This window comes from Carassius carassius, chromosome 22 (assembly GCF_963082965.1).
Source record: "Carassius carassius chromosome 22, fCarCar2.1, whole genome shotgun sequence".
Lineage (NCBI taxonomy): Eukaryota > Metazoa > Chordata > Actinopteri > Cypriniformes > Cyprinidae > Carassius > Carassius carassius.
Window position 1 is genome coordinate 11322289 of NC_081776.1, and position 23724 is coordinate 11346012.

The following is a 23724-nucleotide window of genomic DNA, read 5'->3' on the forward strand; positions in this document are numbered from 1 at the left end:
CCACTTGGAGATGTCTCATTTGGTCCTGTCTGGTTTAACCTCTGGTGTCAGCCATGATCTGAACTATTGCCTCTAGTGGCAAATAAATTGTGTTGCAAGTGCCACCTGAAATCAATGCAACCATAAGTATGGCTTGATTCTGTTTGTTTGTTACCAACACCCTGATGAAGGCCAGTGGGCCGATACACATTGGTGTTTTATGCTTTAGCCCTTTTAAATAATAAAGACTTTTTAACTTTTGCATCCTACTGAGTGCCTGGATCTGTTTTTTTTCCAAATTCTTTTTCACTAATAATCAATATATTACCATGTATTATGAATCTGATATTGAATTTATACAGCTGTTCAGTTTAAAAGAAGCTCATATTAAGCTCTTTTAGACACAATATTGTCAGTCTATTTTTGCTTGGCCAATGAAACTAAACAAAAGCAAAAAATATTGCTGGGTGCAATAGGTGCTGCAGACAACTAAATAGAACTCTGGAAAGAAAATCTAATATTATCATTGACTGGTATTATTTAGTGAAAAATAGCTTTAGAAAAATATATTCAGAACATTTTTGGGCCATTTTCCATTGATTTCCCCATTAAGCTCTGTGCAACAACATGTTGCTATGTGTCATGCTATTGCAGAAAACCAATGTGCTGGGTTTTGTTCATCTTCATTAGCATTCCTGCCTTTTCTCTTTTTTCCATGGCCTCTGGGTGAGCGTGATCCTGGGAGAGAGGCTGTCAGGGCCACGTGTAGCGGGGGGCACCGCGCTGGGTGTAAAATTTGATTAAGCGGTGGGCGAGCGTGTCCGAGCGTGGCTGTTATGTGGACCAGCTCGTGCGGCTGTAGGTTCCCAGTGTGGCATTTGTAGGTTAAGTGCCGCAGAAAAGACTCTCATTATCCCGAGTGAGAACTGCCCATGTGGCTGCCCGCTCGACCCCCCGTTCTCTCTCTCTCTTTCCTTCTCTCCATGTCCCTCTCTGTCACTCTCTCACTCATTCATCCTTCCTTCTCGAGCTGCACCGCTGAAAGCCTCCAAAACGTTTCATTCACTCTCCCTTGACCCTCTCTCGGCCCCCTCTCCTCGGCTGTCTCTCTCTAGTCTTTATGTGTAAGAAAAAAGCTCGTACAATAGCAGAGGAAGGGCCAGTGCAGATTCTTCAGCACCCCTGTGGACTCGGAGCCGAAGGCTGTGAGACAATCCACATGTGGAGCATGTGCAGAGTTGTTCCTCATCCATAAGTCAAAACAGAGTTCTCTTTTATTCTCTCAGTCCCTCTCATAGTCTTCCTCTCATTGAAGTGAGATATGAATGCACATATCTATTGTCCCTTATTAAGACACTATTATTAATGCAATGATCTACATTCCCTTATTAAGAAGATCGTCACAATTACTGTTGATTTTACTTTGAGTTTATTATTTCAAGGGCAAGTTCACCCAAAAATTCTGTCATTATTTACTCATCCACGAGTTAATCCAAACCTGAATGCATTTCATGTTGAGTACAAAAGAAGATATTTTGACGGTAAAAAAATGAAATAAATAAATATATATATATATATATATATTATGGAAGTCAATGGCTATCGTCAACTGTTTAGTTATAGACTTTCTTCAAAATATCTTCTTTCGTGTTCAACAAAAGAAAGGAATGCATCAAGCTTTGGAACAATTTGAAGGTAAGTAAATGACAGAACTTAAATTTTTTGTTGAACCATGCCTTCAAGTATTAAAATTTTGCACTTTTGAACATTAATATATCAAATCGCAGAAGGTTATGAAAAACTTTTAAGCTTTTCTGTGTGATCAGAGTTGCAGTTTTGGGATTCTTTGGTAAATAGAAAGTTCACAGTATGTATATATTTAAAAAAAACACATTTTGTTACCATTACTGTAACTTCTGATAAATTGAATGCATTTAATGCTTTAAATGGCATACACTGACTCAGGGATAGATTGTCACTTCAGGTGTATTTATAGCCTGTAAAACTGGTTTTTATCTTCCAATGTACTGCACTGTCATTGAGAGTAAAGCTTCAATTCAGCACACCAATGGCAATTCATTTCATTTTTCATTCAACGTCGCGGTTCAGATCATTAGAAGGGGGGATTTTTTTCTAAAGCAATGCTTAAATGTCACAGAGCACATCTGCTAGGGCCAAGAACTTGTGAGAACAGATCCTCTGTGTTGGACCTTCATTGCCTTTCTCAATGCAGTTGTACATTCAGACGCCTCAACTATAGATGCACGATTGTCTGTCATTAATGACTTTTGATTACACTGAACCCAAACGTATACAGTATTTAATGGAAAAATAAGTGTCGCATTGACTGCATGTAACAGCTGGGGCTTGAGAGCTGAAAACACTGGCCAGATAGGGATACAGGGAACTTAGTCTCTCAAAGAAAAGCATATTGCTGAAGTTTTATTAAAGGACTGCCCTTTAAAGCCAGTTTGAAGCAGAGAATTGTCTTTAATTAATTTTTTTTGTGTGATGCATATGGAGCAGGTAATCTGATCCAGAGTGCTTCTACAGGAAAGTACAAAAGACAGGCATTACTGTAATGCTTGCCGTAACATGGAAACATTAAACAAGCAATAATGAATGGTCAGATATGAAAGGGCGTCTTATACCTATATAGTGTTCCTGTGGCTCAAGTGGTAGCGCATTGCGTTAGCAGCGTAAGGTTGTGGGTTCGGTCCCCAGAGAACACATGTTAGGTAAAAACTGTTAGCCTGAATGCACTGTAAGTCGCTTTGGATAAAAGTGTCTGCTGAATGCATAAATTTTTTTTAAATAAAAAAAAAAAGAAATCCAACAAGGCAAATACTAGCCCATAATAATGCTTCCTGCAGTGAAAAGTGCATCCTGTCCTCTTACATTAAAATCCACCAACATATTAGTTTAGAAATGTTTTTGTTTGATTGGTTCATATTTCTCTACTGATTCAAACATTTTTTTTTATTTTTTTATTCTGCGCTGATGAAAAAAAAACTAATCTACATCTTGGATGGCCTGAAGGTGAGTATGTTTTCAGAAAATTTTCATTTTTGAGTGAACTGTTTCTTTAGTAGTGTGCATATTTATTTTGTTAATTACACATCGTTAATGTTCATGGCATTTTCGTGTAAATGGAGCTGGGAGAGGAACTATCCTTCCTGTTAAAAAGAGGGGTGGATGGAAGACCTAATTTGAAGAGGTGACATCTTTCTTAGGGTCCGTGGAACTGGATTAGCATATGAAATTATTTCTTGGTTTATAGCTGCCTCTTGTGGAGATTGTTGTCATTGCAGATGATTATAATTCTATCAATAGAAATTTGAAAGACTTAAATGTTTAAAACTAACTAAACATGTGAATAAAAAATAATGGATAATATAATTAGAAATGAAGGGGAAACATGTGATTAATTGCACCTGGTCAGGGTGTTTTCCTGACTTTGGCTCCAGCACTCCTGCAACACTATGGGATGGACAGAATGGAATATGGATGGATGTTTTTGTTGACACTGACTACTTATAGTATAAAAGAAAATCAGTTTTGTCTAACTAAATGCTATTGTATCTCACTAAGCGTTGGATACAGATTTCAGCATTAGGTAAAAGTTTACTTGGGATAGAATATGCATTTTTGTAATGTATACAGAATATTAATTTTTGCAGCAATCTGTTACATATAAACTGAAATTCACATTTGCATATATGTCTGACAGATAACTTAATGAATGATGCATTCATAACCATATTCGGGAGAATCCTTACATTCTCATAACACCAAAATATACTGACTTTTATTTTGAAAAATAAAAATCATTTTCCTGGTCTCCCACTTTTAACAGTGCCATTTCTAATATATTTATTACCTAAAACCAATTTACTACCCACAGTAAATCATCATTGAAATGTATAATGGACTACATTTAGTCATAGTTAATCAGTATGAATCGACGACAGTAGGATTGTTTTTCTAATGCTCAGAAGACTTTTGTCTTGTCTGGACGCTTGTATTTCCAGTCCCGTGATTGGTCAGTTTCTCTGTTAATGGTTGCGTGGGGCAACGAGGACTTCATCTGGAGCAAACAAGAGAAAGTGAGAAGAAGCAGAGTTACGATCACTCAAGGGTGAGTACCCAGAAATATTGAACTTTATTCCCTTTTGGACATTTTAGAGGATGCTCGAGTCGTTCAGAAACATGACGTGTATTCCATTGCTTGTGCCTATTATCAAATGGAACTCTTACAAGCATCAAGCAACAGCGTAGTAATAAAAGATGGTAACTACAAAGACAATTTTCCAGTGAAGAAAAGTAATCCGATCTACAGAAAGCAAACATACTGATTTACTGTCTCCTACAGTCATCCTCATATGTGATCTTGAAGAACAGCTGCATAAAATGGCAACTAATATTGGTAAGTTTCTCTTGTCTCCTCCATTTATTATATAAACTCGTATATCTTATTATACCCACTTGGTTATTTTATGGTGTAAATGCACAAAATTATTTTATTATTATATTATATGTATTTTTAAGTGAAAAGTATGCATTTGTGGGATGAATGACATGTCAGGATGTTTCTTAATGCTCCCTTGAGGAGTGAAGCAGGTAAACATACTGGTGTGACGTTCATCATTACATCTCTCTGTGAAGCTTGGCTCATTAGAGATGTGGAGGCGAGAGACACGGGGAATTATACAGCAGTCATAGCTGCAATCTCAAGGGAATACTGTTAAGGGCTTGTGTGTTTTGTAGAAAATGAGTGCATGGACAAGGGTACCTAATAATAATGCGTACAAGTTTAGTTGAACGTATCAAATCATAGTGAATGAGACTAAAGAAAGTCCCGTTCTTTGCAGATGATGCTCAAGCAGAACTGGACTCGGTGGAGGCCGAGTTGGAGATGGTGGAACTGCAGATCTCCGAGCTGCTGGAGAAACAGACCAAGCTGAGCTCCAGGAAGAACAAACTTCTGCAGATCCTGGAGGGAGCTTGCAGCTCGGCCCAGCCATCTGGATCCAGCAAACCTCCCAAACCGTCATTCAGCAAACAGGACCTACAGCACTACGAGGAGTCAGGTATCACTCAATCACAGTTATCATGGTTTAAAGAAGAAGTGTAGTGCTGTTTGCAATACATGCTGTTCCAAAGCAGCTTTGAACCAAAGGTGACAGTGGCAAAGAAGAACCTTTTGAGCTGAATGAAGGTGAAAACCTCAGAAAGAACCAGACTCAGCTGGACTATATTTAAACAAATACTGTATGTAGTGGTAGTGATATATCTAATATTCAGCAACAACACATTAATATGATCAAAAGTGACATTTATAATATGGCCTTTATAAAAAAATAAGAATGTCTCCGTTTCAACTAAATTATTAAGCAAATATGTTTTCAACAGAGATAATAATAACAATAAGTGTTTATTGAGCAGCAAATCAGCATACCGGAATGATTTCTGAAGGATCATTTGACACTGAAGACTGGAGTAATGATGCTAAAAATAGAATAAATTACATTTTAAAATATATTAAAGTAGAAAACAGCTATTTTAAATTGTAGTAATATTTCACAATATTATGTTTTTTATTGTATTTTTTGAACTAATAAAACCCTGGTGCGCATGCATTACAGTTAGAGACATATTTCAAAAACATTCAGAAATCATATTCGACTCCAAATTTTTGAGCAGTCTAGCCACCATGGTGTATATTGCTAAATGTTCACGTTTTGTGTAATGAAGTGAAATTACAGAGATATAATGTGTGATCTGTGTAATTTTTATGTTTGTTGCTCTATCATCAGATTTTTCATGGTCTAAAGAAGCTCAGGCCAAGCTGTGTAACGTGTTCCAGCTCTCCAAATTTCGTCCCCTGCAACGGGCGGCCATAAATTTCAGCATGTCAGGGAAAGACCTTTTCCTCGTAATGCCCACTGGACGAGGAAAAAGCCTGTGTTACCAACTTCCAGCCCTCTGCTCTAAGGGTATGTCCTCACATTTATACATATTTTGGTGACGAATGTATTTTGAATGTTAATTCCTGTGCATTTCTTTGTCTGGTTGCATTTATCAGGGTTTACGTTAGTTATCGCCCCGTTGGTGTCTCTAATGGAGGATCAGCTTATGTATCTGCAGTCCATTAATGTCCCGGCTGTAACTCTCAATGCCTCCAGTACAAAGGTACAGTATGACGGAAGTACTGGACAGCTTTGAGTTACGTACAGGTGCTGATAGTCATGTTCATCTGCAGCAGGACTCTAAGCAGGTGCTGGCAGGGATGACAGATAAAAACAGCCCCTTCAAATTGCTCTATGTAACCCCAGAGAAAATCGCCAAGAGCAAACTACTGATGTCCAAACTTGAGAAGGCCTACAACATGGGTCTGTTGGCACGCATTGCCGTTGATGAAGTTCACTGCTGCAGTCAGTGGGGGCACGACTTCAGGCCAGGTGAGATTCTTTTTCATCCAGACTGAGTAAAAATTGTATCCCATGATTGAATTTGTCATTTATTCCTTCGCTTAGATTACAAGCTCCTGGGTATCCTAAAGCGCCAGTTCCCCAAAGTCCCGTTGGTCGGACTGACTGCCACAGCAACCAGCAACGTTCTTAAAGACTGCCAGAAGATTCTGTGTGTTCAAGAACCGATCACACTGACAGCACCGTTCAACAGACCAAACCTTTACTATGAAGTATACACATCGCTTATTTAGCTCCTATCATCACTAGAAGAGGGCAGAATAAGCCAATCTGATTAGAATTTGTAATCTTTCATCTCTTCTACAGGTTCATTTAAAACATAACGAAGACTGTACCCACCAAATTGCAGAACTGATTAAAGAAAGATACAAAAACCAGTCAGGTAAATCAATTTAATTGCTAAATGGCCCTCCACACCAGGGACGATAACTATAAAGATGTAATAATTGCTCTATTTCTGTGGGAACAGGGATGTCCACGTCAAAGATATATTAATAAACACACAGAAGTACAATATCATTTGAATCCCTTCCAGAGTGACTTTTTTCCGGCTGATGATCAATGAAAATCAGAATCTACTTGTCTTGGCAGAAAACATAACAGCAGTGCGCAGTCTTAACAGAACGTTTTCATGCATTGCTGTTGATGCTAATATAGTTATCTTTAGTAATTGTGCTTCGTGTGAACGGGTCTTTATGCTCTCCAAATGTCACAAATCATTTAGTATTTATTTGAAAACCACGAAATGAAAATACACAACATATGTTATATTTCCAGGAATCGTGTATGTTTTCTCCCAGAAGGATGCAGAAGTTGTCGCTACAGACCTGCAGAAGAAGAATATTCTTGCTCAGCCGTACCACGCCAACATGGAGCCTTCAGACAAGTCTCTGGTGCATCAGCGGTGGTCCTCCAAGAAGATCCAGGTCGCACATACAGGGTTACTGTTGGTCACTGTTTTTGTAATATGCCCATATGTAATGTAAAGATTGTGTGTGTGCAGGTGGTCGTTGCCACTGTGGCTTTTGGGATGGGCATTGACAAGGCTGATGTGCGATTTGTTATCCATCACACCATCAGCAAATCTATCGAAAATTACTATCAGGAGAGTGGACGTGCAGGTAGGCATCTTCCTGGTACTTTTAATGTTGGAGTTTTACTTTACACTAAACCACACGGCATGAAATGAAAATTCACCATGTCTATTTTCTGAATGATTTTTATTTATCATGTTGTGAACATTTCATCCATGTAGTTTAATTAATTTTTTTAATACAAATGTCATAATCTTGCAGTGAAATGACAGACTTGTCTGAAGTGGTGCCAGACTTCTCCAATCATTTTCTATGTTTAAACCCCGCCCCTTTCTCGCATTCCGATCTACCTCCATCCAGTGAACAACCGATGGATAAAACAAGCCCTATGTTTTAAAACCAAATGTAATAATTTGCTATAATCTGATACATGGTGCAGTGCGGAAGGAAATATTTCTCTGCTTTCCGTGCAACTGTAAAAAGTTTCCATAAACATGAAATCTAAAAGTAATGTTTGTACTTTATTCATTAATTTGTTGATTCCAGGAAGGGATGATGGCTCAGCGGATTGTATAGTATTCTTCGGGTTTGCAGACATCTTCAGAATAAGCACAATGGTTGTGATGGAGAACACTGGGCAGCAGAAGCTACAGAATATGGTGGCATATTGTCAAAATGTGGACCGGTGAGTCAAAATACACTTGATATGCAGGATACCACTGTTGTTGGTTTCTGAAACTAAGCCATTTTCTGCCTCGTATACCAAGCGATTTTCCGTGAAATCTAGACTCGTCCAGACTGCAAAACTGTGGGCAAACGTTGTGTCATATGTTCCAGACTTTTAAAACTACTTCAGCTTCATGTCGCCTTTCAGTTATATGACTGCTTAAGGGTTGTATTTTTTTAAGACGTGACTCTTGTGTGTGCATGTAGGTGTCGTCGTGCTATGATGGCCATTCACTTTGATGAAGTTTGGAATGATGACGAGTGCAACCAAATGTGTGATGTCTGTCGGCATGGCAATGGTAAGAGTCTCCAACACAAATTTCTACCAACCGAACTCTACCAGTTTTTGTCAATAGGGTGAATTATTCAATGGTGAGATTTATTTTTTTAGACTACATCACAATGGACATCACCAAACATGCTCGAGATGTTGTCACGATAGTAGAAATGGCCAGCTCTATGGATGAAAAGTTGACCCCTCTGAAAGTCTGTGACGCTTGGATGGGAAAAGGGCCAGCTAAGCATCGCAAAACGATAAAGGTCACGTCCCTGTCACGCGTGGAAGTAGAGTCTGTTATCATCCACCTTTTGTTGCATGGCTACTTCAGGTATTTTGCTTTTTTGAAAGCTCAAGTAGAATTATGTTAACTACTTTGGCTTTTTAGTTTTGTTCTTTAACTCTGTTCTCTTTATTCATAAGTGAGGACTTTAGCTTCACTCCCTACACAACACACTTCTACTTGAAGTTGGGCCGTAAGGCAGCTCTCCTGAAAAATGGCAATCACTCCATCACTATGAAGATGAGGAGAGTTATGTCACATGCTACTGTAAGAGTCAACAAATCCAGCAGACATTTTCATATGTCATGTGCAAGTGGTCCTGTTTTTTTTTTTTTTTTTTTTTTTTCGTTTTTCAATGATTCTAGCGATTTCTAGATTTCAACTTTTCTTGATGGTTGGATGAGCGCCAATTCTTTCCTGAACTTCTTTCAGTAGTGACAATCAGCCAGATCCAATCCAAAGTCCTCCTCTGATTCTTTTATTTATTACATTTATGCTACTTGGTACCAAAAATATTTATTGCGTCTGCTCAATTTTAACTGAACATTCGTGTAATTAAGAGTCAAATTTGAGAGTACATGTATTGGATCTGGCCTTAGGTCTCTGTTCCGTAGTATTTGCTGATCTTTTGTGTTTATCTGTATTATTATTCCTCTTCTAGTCTTATTGTGTTTCAGGTAGATGCCATCAGAGTATTTGAAGGCTGCATCACAGGTCACTTAGTTAAAATGCTTTTTAATAACTAGTAACTAACACATTCATAAAATGTCTGCTTAACTTGATTTCCAACATTGTAATGTTAAAATACATGTTTTTATTTTTATTTTAGACTTATACTGGAGATCATAGTGACTTTGCCAGAGATCATACTGTATTCTAAACTTCTCTTGAGAAATCAGAGAAAACCACTCCAAAAGTATATTATCTCCAAAAAGTAAAGGATTTCAGAATTTCATTGTGGCCCAGTTGATTGCAAACCAAATTGGATTTATTTCCGATTAAATGGCTCACAGATTATGCATTTATCACCCTCTAAACAACCCTGTCCCAGCAGTCATGGTGGAGTTGGATCAGCTACATCATCTAAAACAAGCCTTTTCGCATTATGAGTGAAACCTCTTTTGTTGGGAGTCGCTTTAGCTACATGATCCCTCATTGAACATGTAGTAACCTCTGGTATCTCTTGTGTTCCTACAGTTTCTAGTGCTGACCTATCCAAATAACGTTTTTTATAGTGCCCACCAACAGGTAAAGAGCTGTTGTGCCGCCCCCCAGGTAAAGAAAGTGTCAGAAAGTGTTCGGGAGAAAAGTAGCGCCAAAGTAGAAGGAAAAAGACCGGCTGACAGTGACAAGAAAAAATCAGTGGCCAAGAAAGTCAAGAGTCTTCCCTAGTTCGTAAGGAGAAGAACCAAAAAGTACAGTTCATTTATTCCATTTTCACAAAACAAAAGCATGTAGACATTGCCTAAGAAATATTCAAGAGTTTATTGAGGGGAAACATCTACCTCTTTCTCTTTTTTTCCTGCTTGTGCTCATGTCTATGATAGTCACCTATCGTGATGTTTATTGCATTCACCTTAAACCTCATATATAATTTCTTGGCTATAAAATGCTTAATATGTTGCATGTTGTGTTGTTTTAGACAAAATTAACCTTACAATTGAAACTAACCATCTTAAATGGATAGTTTACCTAAAAATGAAGATTGTCATCATTCACTCACCCTTAAGTTGTTCCAAACTGTATGTATGACTTTCTTCTGCTGAACACAAATGGAGATATTTTGAAGAATGTTGGAAACCAAGCAGCTAATGGTAACTATAAAAAAAAATACTATGGAAGTCGATGGCTATTGCCAACTGTTTGGCTACCAGCATTCTGAAAAATATATTTGTTTGTGTTCAGCAGAAGAAAGTAAGTCATACAGGTTTGGGACAAGTGGAAGGGGAGTATGTAATGAGATAATTGTCATTTTTTTGGGTGAACTGTGCCTTTAATGTTTTGTGTGGACTAGTAACTCCCCCTGTAGTTCTGCATTTCTCTTAGAGACAGCTCTATTAATAATAAAAACTAGTAATTGCTTATTTTTCCTCAGGATGAGACACAAGAGGAGGTTGAGACAGCTTTGATTGATGTGTCCAATATGGCTCTTCAGAGGCATAACAAAACTAAAATCCATAAAAATCACCAAAACATGGAGAAGCGACTCGTTCAAAACCACATTGAAAGTCTTGCTTGGGAAGCAGGCGAGTATGTAAAGCCAACCTCAGTATTTGAGGTTGATGTCGAGGTCAACCTCGTAGAAGAACGGAACTGTGCAAGTGAAGAAGAGAAAGGTCTTAAAAACTCCCCCGAACAGCAGTCTTCATCACTGAAAAGGAGGCAAAAGCAACCGTTAACTCAGAACTGTGGTGCTGATGCTGACCAGGTGAAGGCAGATCTGGTTAGTGCTCCTTCTGAGCTCTCTATCATCTCTGCAGCTGCTGTGGAGGAGCTACATCATCTGCGCAGTTACTATAGCAAACAGTTAAGACGGATCAACTATATTTCCCATGAGCACTTGCAAAGCTCCCAGCCTGGGATGCTGACGTGTATGAGAGAGCCCTTCAAAAGTCTCCGTTTCCCATTGAAGACGACCATAGCCAAAGGTGCCAGAAATTTATGGACTCGTGTTAGTATGAGGAGAAAGCTCATACAGTGAATTATGTTCCATATGATTTCTGTTGTGCAAACCTGACCTACATTTTTTTTTCTTAGTAGTTTGAACATGTAAATATTTTTGTTAAATAAACTTATTTGGTTAATTCTGACTAAGATTACTTTTAGACAGCTGTAACTGCTACTGTGGTAAATAAATAAATAAATAACTGTAATTCACTTCTTTCTAAATTAAATTAAATTAAAATTTAAGCCATGACTGGTTGCCGGATTTCATTTGGAGTCATTTATACTGCAAACCTCCTTTGAATGTCGCTCATTGTCTTATTTTTGACATCTGATATTCAGTTTGCATATGTGTAATTCATCAAAAGAAAATCAGTGACAGAAAAGTATATATATATATATATATATATATATATATATATATATATATATAAATTTTAAACTAGTATGATTTGTGTTTTTGTTACTTAGTATTGGTTTCTTTTGACTTTTGTGTCAGCAATGCATTAATAGCAAACCATCAATGGTTAAAAATGGTAAAAACCTCCCACTTCAGATCTAATAGACCTATGGTGAAAGGGGTTTTGAAATGCCATTTGTTACAATTATTGTGACTAAATGTTAATGAAATCTTTGGAACATACAGTGGACAGAACTATGCTGTGATTGGTAAGATTTTTCACTGTTTTTGAAAGTCCAAAACTGAGAATAAGGTATTTGAACAAAACTACAATAAAAACAGTTACGTTGTGAAATATTACAATTTAATGTATTTTTATTTTAACCAATAAACTGTATTGAGCACAAATTTTTGTTTTGAAACGACGAAGCCCGAACAGATCATGTGTATTTGTTTTTACAGGATGGGAAATGTTGCTCAAGAGATCTGTTTAAGCTGCTGTTTGATACATTTTAGTCATTAGTCTGTAATCGAAAGGCCATGCACTCGGTTAGATATATGCAGCGGGTGAGTTTAGACTTCACAGGAACTATCTTTCCTCACGCCATCTGTCTTGGAGATGCAGATAACAACTCAGTAAGTTCCAAGTGTTTTGCATTTATTTGTAACTTTCATATTCACAAATATTTGATTCGGTAGCATGAGGTAGTTCATGTTGTTGTTTTTCTGCAGCTGAATGAGCTGGTGCTGGAGACACTAGTATGAAGCTATACATCTATAAAAATGATGACTGACTGTAAACCCTGGATCACGAGGACATGTGTGGGCATGGTGAGGAGCATGACCTTTCAGTTGGTTAATTATGAGTAATGTCATGATGAATATATTTGATTATGAAAATGAACAATGCTGTGTTTATTACTAGAGAACATGTGTTGGAGTGGGAGATGTTTGCAACAAAGGAAGGGTAAGATTGTCTCTCTCTCTTCTTTCTTCCCTGTACAAGGGAAGGGCTAGTGGTACATGGTATATCTGATGGTTTTATTTGGAAAAAAGAAAAGAAAAAACTGATTAGTGTATACTGCATTCATGTAGGCATTTACAAATATTATTAATACATTTATTTAGTCATTTATTTATTACAACTTATTACCCAATCTTCAGTAAGGGAGTGAAACCCATAGATGTGATTTACCTTATCTCTATATCTTGTCTATGTCTTATATAAATATCTAACTCTATGGATTATTTACATTACTATTTAACATATATTAATAAATTATGTATGATAAAGTAATTTAAATAATGGATCAGTTTAATTTATAATTAATGATCAACACAAAATATAGATAATATTTATTTGTATTTATTTATTGGCCATACCTTCCAGATTTGCTTTTCATAATGGAATTACATAAAAAAAACATTGTCATGCCATGGTCGTTTTTTTGACAGGACGGTTCGAAGCCCAGTTACACCAAGCACTCTCCTGCCAATACCAAAGTGATGCTCATCAGTGATATTGGTGAGGAGTTTGCGTAGGACATGCTCAAATATATCTAAACCTTTTCAAATCCTGTGAATATTGAAGAGTTTGTGCACATGTAAGACGGAGACGGGCGCTTTGGGCTTGTCGTTGGCTACACGGATCGGGTGGTGCGGGCGTTCAGGTGGGAGAAACCTTCTGATGCCGAGTTCTGGTCAGATGGTCTTTCTGAAGAAATGGCTTCTGGAGGGTCAGGTACTGAACAAGATGCACAAGACATCAGGTCAGAATTTAGTTAAACTGCTATAGCCTTTTAAATCTGCTTTTACTAGGTTGACAGTCTCTTGGTTAACCCAAGTCCAGAAGGTCTCCCTGAATTGATGGTGTCTCAGCCCGGCTGTGGCTATGCAGTTCTGCAGTGCTCATGGACACAAGAGGGCGCTGCAGGACCTGGGGATGAAAACACAGCAACTCCAAGCAGGTGAGAGAATCACAATGAGGGTTAATGTTATAGCTGTGCTGAATAATTCAGAGCAGAACTGGCTTTTGGAATAACTCTGCTTGTGTATGTCCTTCCAGAGATGTTGTCCTTCATCTTACTACCGGACACATCCATAACAAGAACGTGTCCACTCTTTTGATAGGAAGCATTTGCAGAGGTTCTGAGAAAGCATGCTGTCACACATTTAGATTGCATAATGCACATGCATATCTTTATAAACTTTGCAGCCGGCAGAATAAAGTATGCAGGTTAAATAATAAGATTCAGTCACTATGCAGTTCAGATTTTTCCTTGCATTTTGACATCATCAATAAGGATTCAAAATGTATTGGTACCATGTTGGTTATTAAACTATTATATATTTTTAATTTTATTTTATTAGTCATTGTTTGATGATTAACTGTGCATGATAACCTCACTCAATATCAAAATGAATATCCATTTTCATTCTGTACATTATAATGTCGTGATGAATTCAAAGGACGGATTTTAGCTTTTTATGTTGTTTTTAATTTACTTCCACAAAATAGTAAATCATTTTAATTTAATAAATGGCTAAATGTATTGCTTATTGGCAATAACATAAAATAATAATCATATTTAAATATATATATAATTATTTATGTGTATATTTGTTTTAATATAATACAATTATTTTAATTATTTTCTTGTGTATATATAATATTTATATTATTATTAATGTTTAATCATATTAATGAAATTTATAATTATATAAAATGTTAAGAATTATATAACTAACTAAACAAATTATATAAATTAAATAATATAATCATTTAGTTTATTGTAATTATTAAGTAAATGTAAAATGAAATATGAAATTGTGTATATAATGTATTTATATAAAGATGTATTTTATTTTAATATTGGTCCATCGCTAATCACGAACTTAATGAAGGATGTTGGTTTTGTTCTCTGTAGGTTTTAAGGATGATTCGTCTAAAGGTGGCTTGTTTGCTCTTTGCACACTAGATGGTGAGTCCAGATATTAGTCCACCAGCACATGTCAGAGGTTATCTGATGTAAGGAGAACACGAGCCAGGTGTGACAGACCAAAACAACACTCTTTGTTTTTCCATTCTTTTTTTGGGGGGTCAGTCTGGGCTCAGGTGTGTATGAAGATTGGCATTTTTACTCTAAAAGTCTATGCTTGTTCTTCACGGCCACAACCCTAGTGTTTTTTTTGTTTGGACAGCAGTGGATTGATGTTATTGATTGGTTAGCTGTTGTTGTTTTTCATCAGCTTTTGTGGTTGTTTTTCTGTTGAATGGTGGTGTTTCAGGAACGCTGAAGCTCATGGACAGCTCTGAGAAGCTCTTGTGGTCTGTGCAAGTGAACCACCAGCTTTTTTTGTCACTGTTAGTGTGATTATGGCACCAAAAATTATAAAGTCAATATTAAATGACTCTTAAAAATAATTATTGCATTGCATACAAAATATCAAACTAGGTTTCATCTGCGAAGAAATGATGCTAGAGCTTTCTTATGTACATGTTTCATAAACTTTTTTTTTTTTTACTACCAGAAAAATACAAAAACCTGCAGTACTTGTGGTGTTTTTGTGTGTTTATTCAGGGTGATGGGAGAGAGGAAGAGGTGGCCTGTGCCTGGGACAGCCAAACTTACATCATCGATCATGCACGTATGGTGGTCCGCTTCCAGTTTGATGAAAATGTGAACACATTCTGTGCTGGTTAGCTTCTATTATAGACTTTATCAGGTTGAATCTTACCAAATCTGTCAGCATTTTAGGATCATATTCACATTTAAACCAAAAAATAAAATAAAATTACATTATAAAATATATTCAAATATTAAAAGCATTTATTTATTTTAGAATTAAATTGTAATCATATTTTTTTTAACTGCTGTTTTTACTGTATTTTCAATCAAAGAGATATAAAAAGTAAAAGAGACTTCTTTATATAATATTAAAATTAGTATTTGTTCTAGTTTCTATTTGTTACTTATGTAAATGTGCTTACATGTAATTAATATATTCCTATAAAGCAGTTTTTTTCTTTAAAAGTTTCTGTAAAAACTGCATAAAATGCTTAAAACTGAACAAGAAGACTGTTTTTCTCTTAATTTTAAAATATGTTAAAACATGAAATCTGCAGGGTGGGAAATATCACTTTGGCATTTCTATACTTCTCTCTTTCACTTCTGCTTGTACCTTCCTGTTCTTCTTATCACCTTTTTCCCCCTCTCTGTCTTTTTCTCACTGTGCTGCACATCGGTGATTTGTATTGAAATTGTTGCATTAAGAGGATTAAATTGACAGAGATGTGTTGCACACAGAAACAGCATGACTTGCATTCATGTTGACATTGAAAGGCACTGACTCATGTACAACAATGCCTCACACAGTACGGATTGTGTTTTATCAGCTCATACACCTGTGTCTTAATTTTTTTTCATCTCGTGAAAATGCAGAAAGCAAATGTGGGGACAGCGTGCGCTCATTAAAATTCAGCCCCGGTCTCTGTGAGTCTGCTGTATGATGGGAATGTCGATGCAGAGGTGTAGTTTGATTGAATAAGCATTCATTCAAGTTCATCGGCTTGAAAAGTGCTGATCGGTGGTTTTTATATTAGCAAGTGAGGTAAACAGAGCTTTTGCATAAATTTCCATCTTTGATACTACCGTTTGTGTCCAGTTTAATCATTAAGCAACAGGTGGTAAATCAAATAGCTATCAGCGTATACTACTCAACCACATTCATTTTTTATGTTATATTGATATGCCTCAGTCATTTCTAAACCATGAGAACAGTTTACACACCTTTACATTTATATGTAGGCAGTAAAGAACAAGAATACATTTTCATTGAACATTTATTATTTTATTTTGAATATAAAATGAATATATATTACTGAACTGCTAGTATATTACTTTATTGTCCAATCATAAACCAGGACTGGAGATATCCGTATTATAAAATCAGATATATTAAAATGCATTGTTATTTGCTATTATTGACTTAATCCTTATTATGTTAATTACTGGTTGATGATACTGTGTATTTAATATTAATATCAAATTGTTGTTATGATAAATGTTATTGAATATGAATATACATTTACAATAAAAATAGATCATATATATGTTATAATATTTATTATAAAATATGATTTAATATATTAATATTTTGACATGTAGTAATATAGGGCTTTATTTACTAATAACTTGCCTCATGCAATCCTAGAGTTACAATAAATTTGTTTTACGATTATTACATGCAGTAAAAAATTAAAAATGAAAGGACATGGACATGGTTATTTTTTTATTTTTTTTTTCCATATGCATTTGTAGGATTTTCCCTTTCAGATGCAATTTTTATGAAAGTAGAGCATTTAAATAAATCAACGTGATATTCTAAGGTTTCCAGTAGTCAATTTACTAGTTTTAGAGCTATTATTTAACACCCAGCAAAGCATTTTGCATTCAACATTAATGCGATAGTTGCTCAGTTTGATCTTGGTAGATTGCGTTGGTCATTATGGAAACGACCTGGCTGCCTCTCTGGTCCTGAATTTGTGGATTGCCAATAGATCTCCTGTAGAGCTTCCACTCTCATCAGCACTGTTCTGTATATCTCCTAGTAAATCTGTCCCAAAATCTTTAATGTAAAATGTTCTCTATATCATGGTCTTGTTTTCTCCATTAGGCATATGCTTGTAAAGAAGGCAGGAACAGCCCTTGCCTGGTCTACGTGAGCTTTAACCAGAAGATCTGTGTGGAGCTGGAGAGGATGGAGCCCACCAACCTGCAGAGTGTGCTGGAAGAGAGACCCGAGTATCCAGACCTGCTTCACAGACTGGGAGTGGGTGAGTGGACGTCTGTCTGTCTGTGTGATTGTTTGTAGAGCTCAACTGTGCTCACATGACCATCTGGAGAAGCAGGGAAAATAGGATGTATACATGAAATCGAGTTTCTGAATACATTTATAACTGTACAGACTTTATTTCTTTAAACTCCAGTCTATTTTACTGTGTAAAATGGAACCTGGCAGACAAAAAGATCTCTGGTGTAAAAATAACCCAGCACAGATGCCGTTCTTTTTGAACTGGTGTCACATCATTTCAGTTTCTTGAGACGTGGCACAATTTGCCTTCGTGTTCGAAAGCGTTTGAGTGGGCTGAAGGGGTCAGGTCATTCTGCCACATGCACAGTTGTTAATGAAAAGCCAGCTTGACTTCCTGGGGCCACTGTTAATTATTCATCTTCTGAGTCTGATGTGCTCCCACAACTTGATTTTCAAAGTGTGGTTAGCTTATCGTGCCATGGGACGCAGCCACCCTGCAGGTGAGAGGAATCACAAAAGATGGAGAGGTATATAGTGGGTGACTATATGGGGAATAAACTGTAGGTGGAGATTCATGCCAAATGAGACACATAAAGCCAATGTCTTCTTTACTAATGAATTGGTAATATGTTGTTTTTTTTTTTCCTTAATATTTTTTTCTTATTCTTTTTCACTATTTATTAAGTTATTTATACTTTTAGTCACTTTCGGGATGTTTAACAGATGTGTTTTTCTTTTCAAGACAGATTCCCAAATGGAACATTTCAAAATTAGGGTTGATTAAATATTAAGTAGTTGATTGGAGAGTTTGTTTTAGTTGAATTTTGCTGAATCTGCAAAATAACTATTTTAGGCAAATAATTTTAAAAAGCATTAGTAGGCATGAATTAATATTGAGGCTTTTGGAGCTCTGATGAGGGTTCTTCTTTCCAAAATATCTTAGATGAGTCTAAAATGGATTCTTAAAAAAAATAAAGGTCTCCGTCTGTGCTCCTTTTTTGAATTTATAATTACGTTACGCAGTGCTTTTGGTACATTTCTGTTCACACCCACATACACACAGGTGCAGGCTTCGGCAATGATTGAGCATCTCTGACCATTTGAAACCATTTTGATCATGAGGTTCTATTGAAATCTGTGGAATACATGTATGTTACAGTGTACAGTATATTACATTACATAAAATGGTAAGCTGATTAATTAAAAAAATCCCATTATAAATATAAAACATTTATATATATATTGTTATATAATTTCTATACAAATAAATATTTTTTTTATTAATAATGCCCCCATTAATTGTCATCCCCATGTAGTAGTAATAATTAAAAAATCACACACACACACACACAAATTATTATTATTATCACTGGCTATATGATAATTATTAAATTATTTAACTTATTCGGGCTGTGTTGATGTTGCCATTTTTTCCACATTTAATATAATTTCCATCTTGTTATTCTTTTGTAATATGCCTTATCAATTTTTAGTGACATCATCCTCCAAGTAAGTGACATCATTATGATGAGAAAACAAAAGCACAAACATTTGTAATCGCAGTAAATTGAATTAATTCTTTGATGTTTTGTAGTTTAATTGTTTTACTTAACTTTAAAACATTCTAGCTTCATAAAATAACAGAAATCAATTTTTTATGATCACACTTTTTTTAAAAGAGGCTCAAAAAATAGCACAAGGAACCTTAGCTTACATCCTGATGTAAGATCCCTCGCTGCCCAATGTCTAACTTCAGCTCTTTATTTTTAGGTTCCACCCTGTTAAACTTCTTGCCATTTTGTAAATAATTAATAAAGTTGAATTATCTGAGCTTGACCAGACTGTTTCTGAAAGTCTGGTGAAGTCTTTTATAGAAATTCTTCTCAACGCAGAGAAGTATTTACAAAGTTCAAAAGGTACCGTGTGATATTAATTATTTGTATATTTTCAGTTCTGATCAGTTTAAGAGGTATTGATTATTACTGAGTGATGTATAACTCCAGGTGATGAGTAATAGCCAGGAATTGAGCTGTAGACCTATGCTTTCCAGGGAAGGACTGGAATCCTTGTGCATGTAATGTAGGAGAAGCCCAAGGGGAGGATTCAGTGTCCCACCCCCTGCTCAGAGCCTGTGGAGCTTCATGCATTATCCATGCATTCTGAAGATCCTTTGCTTTAGGGAGTAGAGGAGGACACATTGATTTCAGCTTTTGTGTTTGTGTGCATTTCCTTCAGAGCAGGAGCAATGTTTGGCTCAGGTGTCATCATGCATTATGAGGTTTCCTGCTGCTGAGAAGGGAGGACAGATTGAAGTGTGTGTCCGTGTCTGCAAATTCAGTTGTACTGAAACATTGTCAGTCCCATGTGTGTCTACCCTTGAGGCATATCTGAGCTCTGCACTTCAGTTTACTGCATACACTTTGGATTTATGAGTTCTCCGGACACAGCTTATGTACTTCAGTGAACACAAACACGGCTTTACCCTTTTAAGAGTTCACACACTGGCGGTCAACAACTGAGAGTCTTGTGAAGGCGAATGAAACTGATTATTAAAGACCGGTTATTATTGACAAAAACATCATAAAATATTATCAGGACACCCTACGCCAATCTCTCAAAACGAAAGTAATTAAAAGAAATTGTAATTAGTTGTCACTTAAGTTATTTTATAGTTATAATTTATAACAATTAACAATACATATAATAATAATAATATTCAAAATTATTGTCAAGAAAAACAGTATTTTGCTGGTTTCCAGATTACTGTTCTTGTGCAATGTTATTTTACTATTATTATATATGCTATTAATATTTTGTTGAGATAGTATTTTTATATTTTTAGTTATTTTGTTGTATGTTTTTGTCATTCGTTTTTTAGATTGCAATTAGCTTTATTTTTTATTTTATTTCAGTTTTGCAATTTTAGTACTATTTTAGTTAGGTGCCAAGTCAACATTTCAGTTTTAGTTTAAGATTTTTAAGTTTAAAATCTTTATATTTTTATTTTATTTCAATAACTAGTTAACAATAACAGCACTAGTCTTGTGATTTCAAAATGGCAACCCACTCCAAGTAAAATAAGACATTATTGTAAAAAATATTTTTTGAAAAGTAGTCTCCATTTCTTTCTATATAAAACTTTTGACTTGTAGTACTAACGGTCTACTACTCTTAAATATGACAGCAGTTCAGTGCCTGGGATTTAGTTTGATCCCTCGGCCACATAAAAAAAGCCATGTACAAAATGATTTTCCCTTAAAAGTGCAGAGTAGGAAAAAGACTTGAATGGTCAGCACTCGTCGATCTTGTCAAAGCTACTTCCTGTTTTACCATAAATGGGCACAGTAGCCATCAGAGAAACCTACTCCTCAGGGTCACACTGTGAATTAATGGCGTTATGTGACATGTGAAGCTTTGGCTGTGTATTATTGATAGTTTTTAGTATGGAAACTTGCATCATGAATTCTAAGTGGGTGGTGTATTTGGTTAATTCTGTGTGAACTGAACTCGTTGCCCAGCTGTAAGAAAACATTGGGCAAAAAAACTTGTTTATGTGGAACCAGCAGATATTTGACCCTGGGAACAGACCAACCATGGGAATATCTCCTGCCAAAATATGAAAGTTGGTTCAGTTCAGTACTTTCATTTGTGCTGCAAGCTTCAGTAGTGTGTGTGTGTGTGTGTGTGTGTGTGTGTGTGTGTGTATGTGTGTGTGTGTGTGTGTGTGTGTGTGTGTGTGTGTGTGTGTGTGTGTGTGTGTGTGTGTGTGTGTGTGTGTGTGTGTGTGTTTGTGTGGGTGTGTTTGTGTGGGTGTGTGTGAGAGAGAGTTTATTAGAGGTTTTAGGTGTTAGGGACAAAGAAAAGCAAAAGATTCCTGTCATTTAAACTTTCAATCCTTTATCATCTGTTTAAGGTTGTCTCAATTCCAAGACCACTTCCAAGGTAGTTAATATATATATTGAATGTTACAATTAGCCAGTTAGCTTAGCCCATAGCCTCCACAAATGTTAAAATGAGACTTTTAGCTTAACTAGGTGCCTCCCAAATATTTAAATTAACATTTTAGCTTAGCCTATACCCTGCGTAATTGGTCAAATTAGCTTGTTAGCTTAGCCTATAGTACACTTTGCAGATGTTGAATTTAGATGCTTAGCTAAGCTGTACCCGGCACTAATGTTCAAATTAGTGTTTTACCTTAGACAATATCCCACACAAATATGTAAATGGGTCTGTTCAAATTTTCAAATTAGCCTGTCAGAATGTCATAATGTTCAATTATTATTTTGATGTGTATTACACATTTTAGTTTGATTAAGCCTAACAAAATTCCAGCAGACTGAATTTCATTGCAGTGTTCTGATGACATTATTCTCATGTCAATAGACTAATTCACAACATAGGCAACTAAAAACTGAATTATGTGTAGCACAATAATATTGCCCAATACCATTTTAAGCTCAAAATTGTGTCCTCACACTTTAAGAAAAAAAGGTACAAAAGCTCTCACTGGGGTGGTACCTTTTCAAAAGATAAAATGTAGTACATTATTTACCCCTAAAGGGCGCATATTGTAAATATTAGTACCTAAATAGTGCATAGCACCTTTTGTAAGGTATTGCCCCAAAGACAACTTTTGTACCAATTTTTTTTATAGAGAGTGTAGTCAAATCTCCTCGGGCTGTGCCGAATAATGCTGTTTTGAAAGTGAAGGTGTCCGTTCCACCACAGAGGCTGTTGTGCCACATACACATCATTAACATTTTTCGGGGCACAGTACAATTTGCTTTCATTTCAAAATCATTTGACTGGGCCAAAAGGGGTAAGAGAAGATTACTTTGTGAAGATGAAATGAATGCACCTGGGGAAGCTCTTGGAAAAGAGTGTAAAAAGAAGTGTGCTGTCTTCTCACTGGTCTCCAGAACAGTGTGACAGACTTGGTTAAATTTAGAGAGAGTAATCCAGGGCTGTCAGCTGAGTTGGGGACTATGGCAACTGACAGCCAGGAGCTGAGCTCTCCAGAGGCATGTTGGCCTATTTGCACACAATACACTGTAGGACTGTAGGTGCGAGTGTGTCTTCATGTGTTTGTGTTCATGCTGATGCTGTTTGTACTACATCAAGTTTAATTGCATCAATGAACGCCTCCTGTCTGTGGTGCTTGAAAGTGACTCATGCTATGTAATTGATTGTACATAAATTCATATGACTCAGCGACAAACATATTCTCTTCTTAATACGGTTTTATCCTGTTGAAATGTAATGAGGAATGCAAATGTGGTCTTTAGTACTTCATGAGTTTATATTGTCAATGTAGAATAAGCTGAAAGTGTGCTTACATTACTGTTAGAAAAATATTTTCATTCAGCAAGGACATTTGAATTGATCAAAAATGACAGTAAAGACATTTATAATGTTACAAAAGATTACTGTTTTAAATTCTATTCATCAGTCTCAAATGATATTCTGTTCGTAGTGGTTTCCTCAAAAATATTAAGCAGCACAACTGTTTTCAACATTGATAATAATAAGAAATGTTTCTTGAGCATTGAATCAGTAATCAGAGTAATGTTTATCATCACAATATTTGCATTAGGAATATATTGCCATTATGAAAAATGATGAACTCTGGATTGGACAAACAGTGACCCAGTATCTTAGAACCGTATAATAATCGTGAGGTCACACGGTTTTCTCTAATTTCCAGATATTCTGACGCAAAGACGAAAGCTTTGTGTGAGGACTAGACAGAAACTTCAATGGAAAAAAAACCCCAAAACAACAACTTAACACAAGCACTTAAAACATGTTTCTTGCTCCTCACGTGCTCTTATTGTTATTAACCACATAAAATCTACACAGGAAAATGAAACCAGATAAACCAGGATTATGTTAATCTAGTCCAAATGTGTGTCTGGAATGATATCGGCATTGACAAAGTGGTCCAAAGTCATTTTATCTTAACCTTCCTATTCTTAAGTACACATTAGAGTGATTTACTTTCAATGTATTTTTCTTCCATAAACCAATTTCATAAAGACATATCCTCTTTAAGTGCA

At 36.1% G+C, this 23724-nt stretch overlaps 1 protein-coding gene and 1 long non-coding RNA gene across 6 annotated transcripts; both read left to right on the top strand.

Moving 5' to 3' along the window:
* The first annotated feature begins 3844 nt into the window (after positions 1-3844).
* On the top strand, positions 3845-11594 carry LOC132098945 (ATP-dependent DNA helicase Q1-like). 4 transcript variants are annotated; one of them, XM_059505258.1, is made up of 16 exons: positions 4152-4269; positions 4352-4405; positions 4851-5069; positions 5796-5975; positions 6065-6171; positions 6242-6440; positions 6516-6682; positions 6777-6852; positions 7248-7396; positions 7474-7591; positions 8051-8189; positions 8438-8529; positions 8622-8838; positions 8931-9057; positions 10066-10205; positions 10886-11026. In XM_059505258.1, exons 1-15 carry the CDS (start codon positions 4224-4226, stop codon positions 10180-10182), a joined length of 2007 nt encoding a protein of 668 aa, XP_059361241.1. In that variant the 5' UTR covers positions 4152-4223; the 3' UTR covers positions 10183-10205; positions 10886-11026. The 4 variants fall into 4 exon arrangements, with proteins under 4 accessions (XP_059361240.1, XP_059361241.1, XP_059361239.1 ...); XM_059505257.1 differs by lacking the exons at positions 4152-4269; positions 10066-10205 and adding an exon at positions 3845-4117 and having other exon boundaries at positions 10886-11594; XM_059505256.1 differs by lacking the exon at positions 10066-10205 and having other exon boundaries at positions 10886-11594.
* Positions 11595-12265: 671 nt separating this feature from the next.
* Positions 12266-15554, top strand: LOC132098948 (uncharacterized). Of its 2 annotated transcripts, none has more exons than XR_009422996.1 (4): positions 12266-12685; positions 13699-13821; positions 14782-14969; positions 15436-15554. It is a non-coding gene; the product is annotated as an uncharacterized LOC132098948 (long non-coding RNA). The 2 variants fall into 2 exon arrangements; XR_009422997.1 differs by lacking the exon at positions 15436-15554 and having other exon boundaries at positions 12266-12503; positions 12608-12685; positions 14782-15231.
* The last annotated feature ends 8170 nt before the right edge of the window (positions 15555-23724 follow it).

Bases quoted from the DNA above. Each gene is read 5' to 3' on its own strand.
- LOC132098945 (XM_059505256.1), top strand. From the start codon at position 4,224: ATGGAACTCTTACAAGCATCAAGCAACAGCGTAGTAATAAAAGATG. The intron at 4,406-4,850 runs GTAAGTTTCTCT...CGTTCTTTGCAG, and splicing joins TAAAATGGCAACTAATATTG to ATGATGCTCAAGCAGAACTG. The intron at 5,976-6,064 runs GTATGTCCTCAC...TGCATTTATCAG, and splicing joins TCCAGCCCTCTGCTCTAAGG to GGTTTACGTTAGTTATCGCC.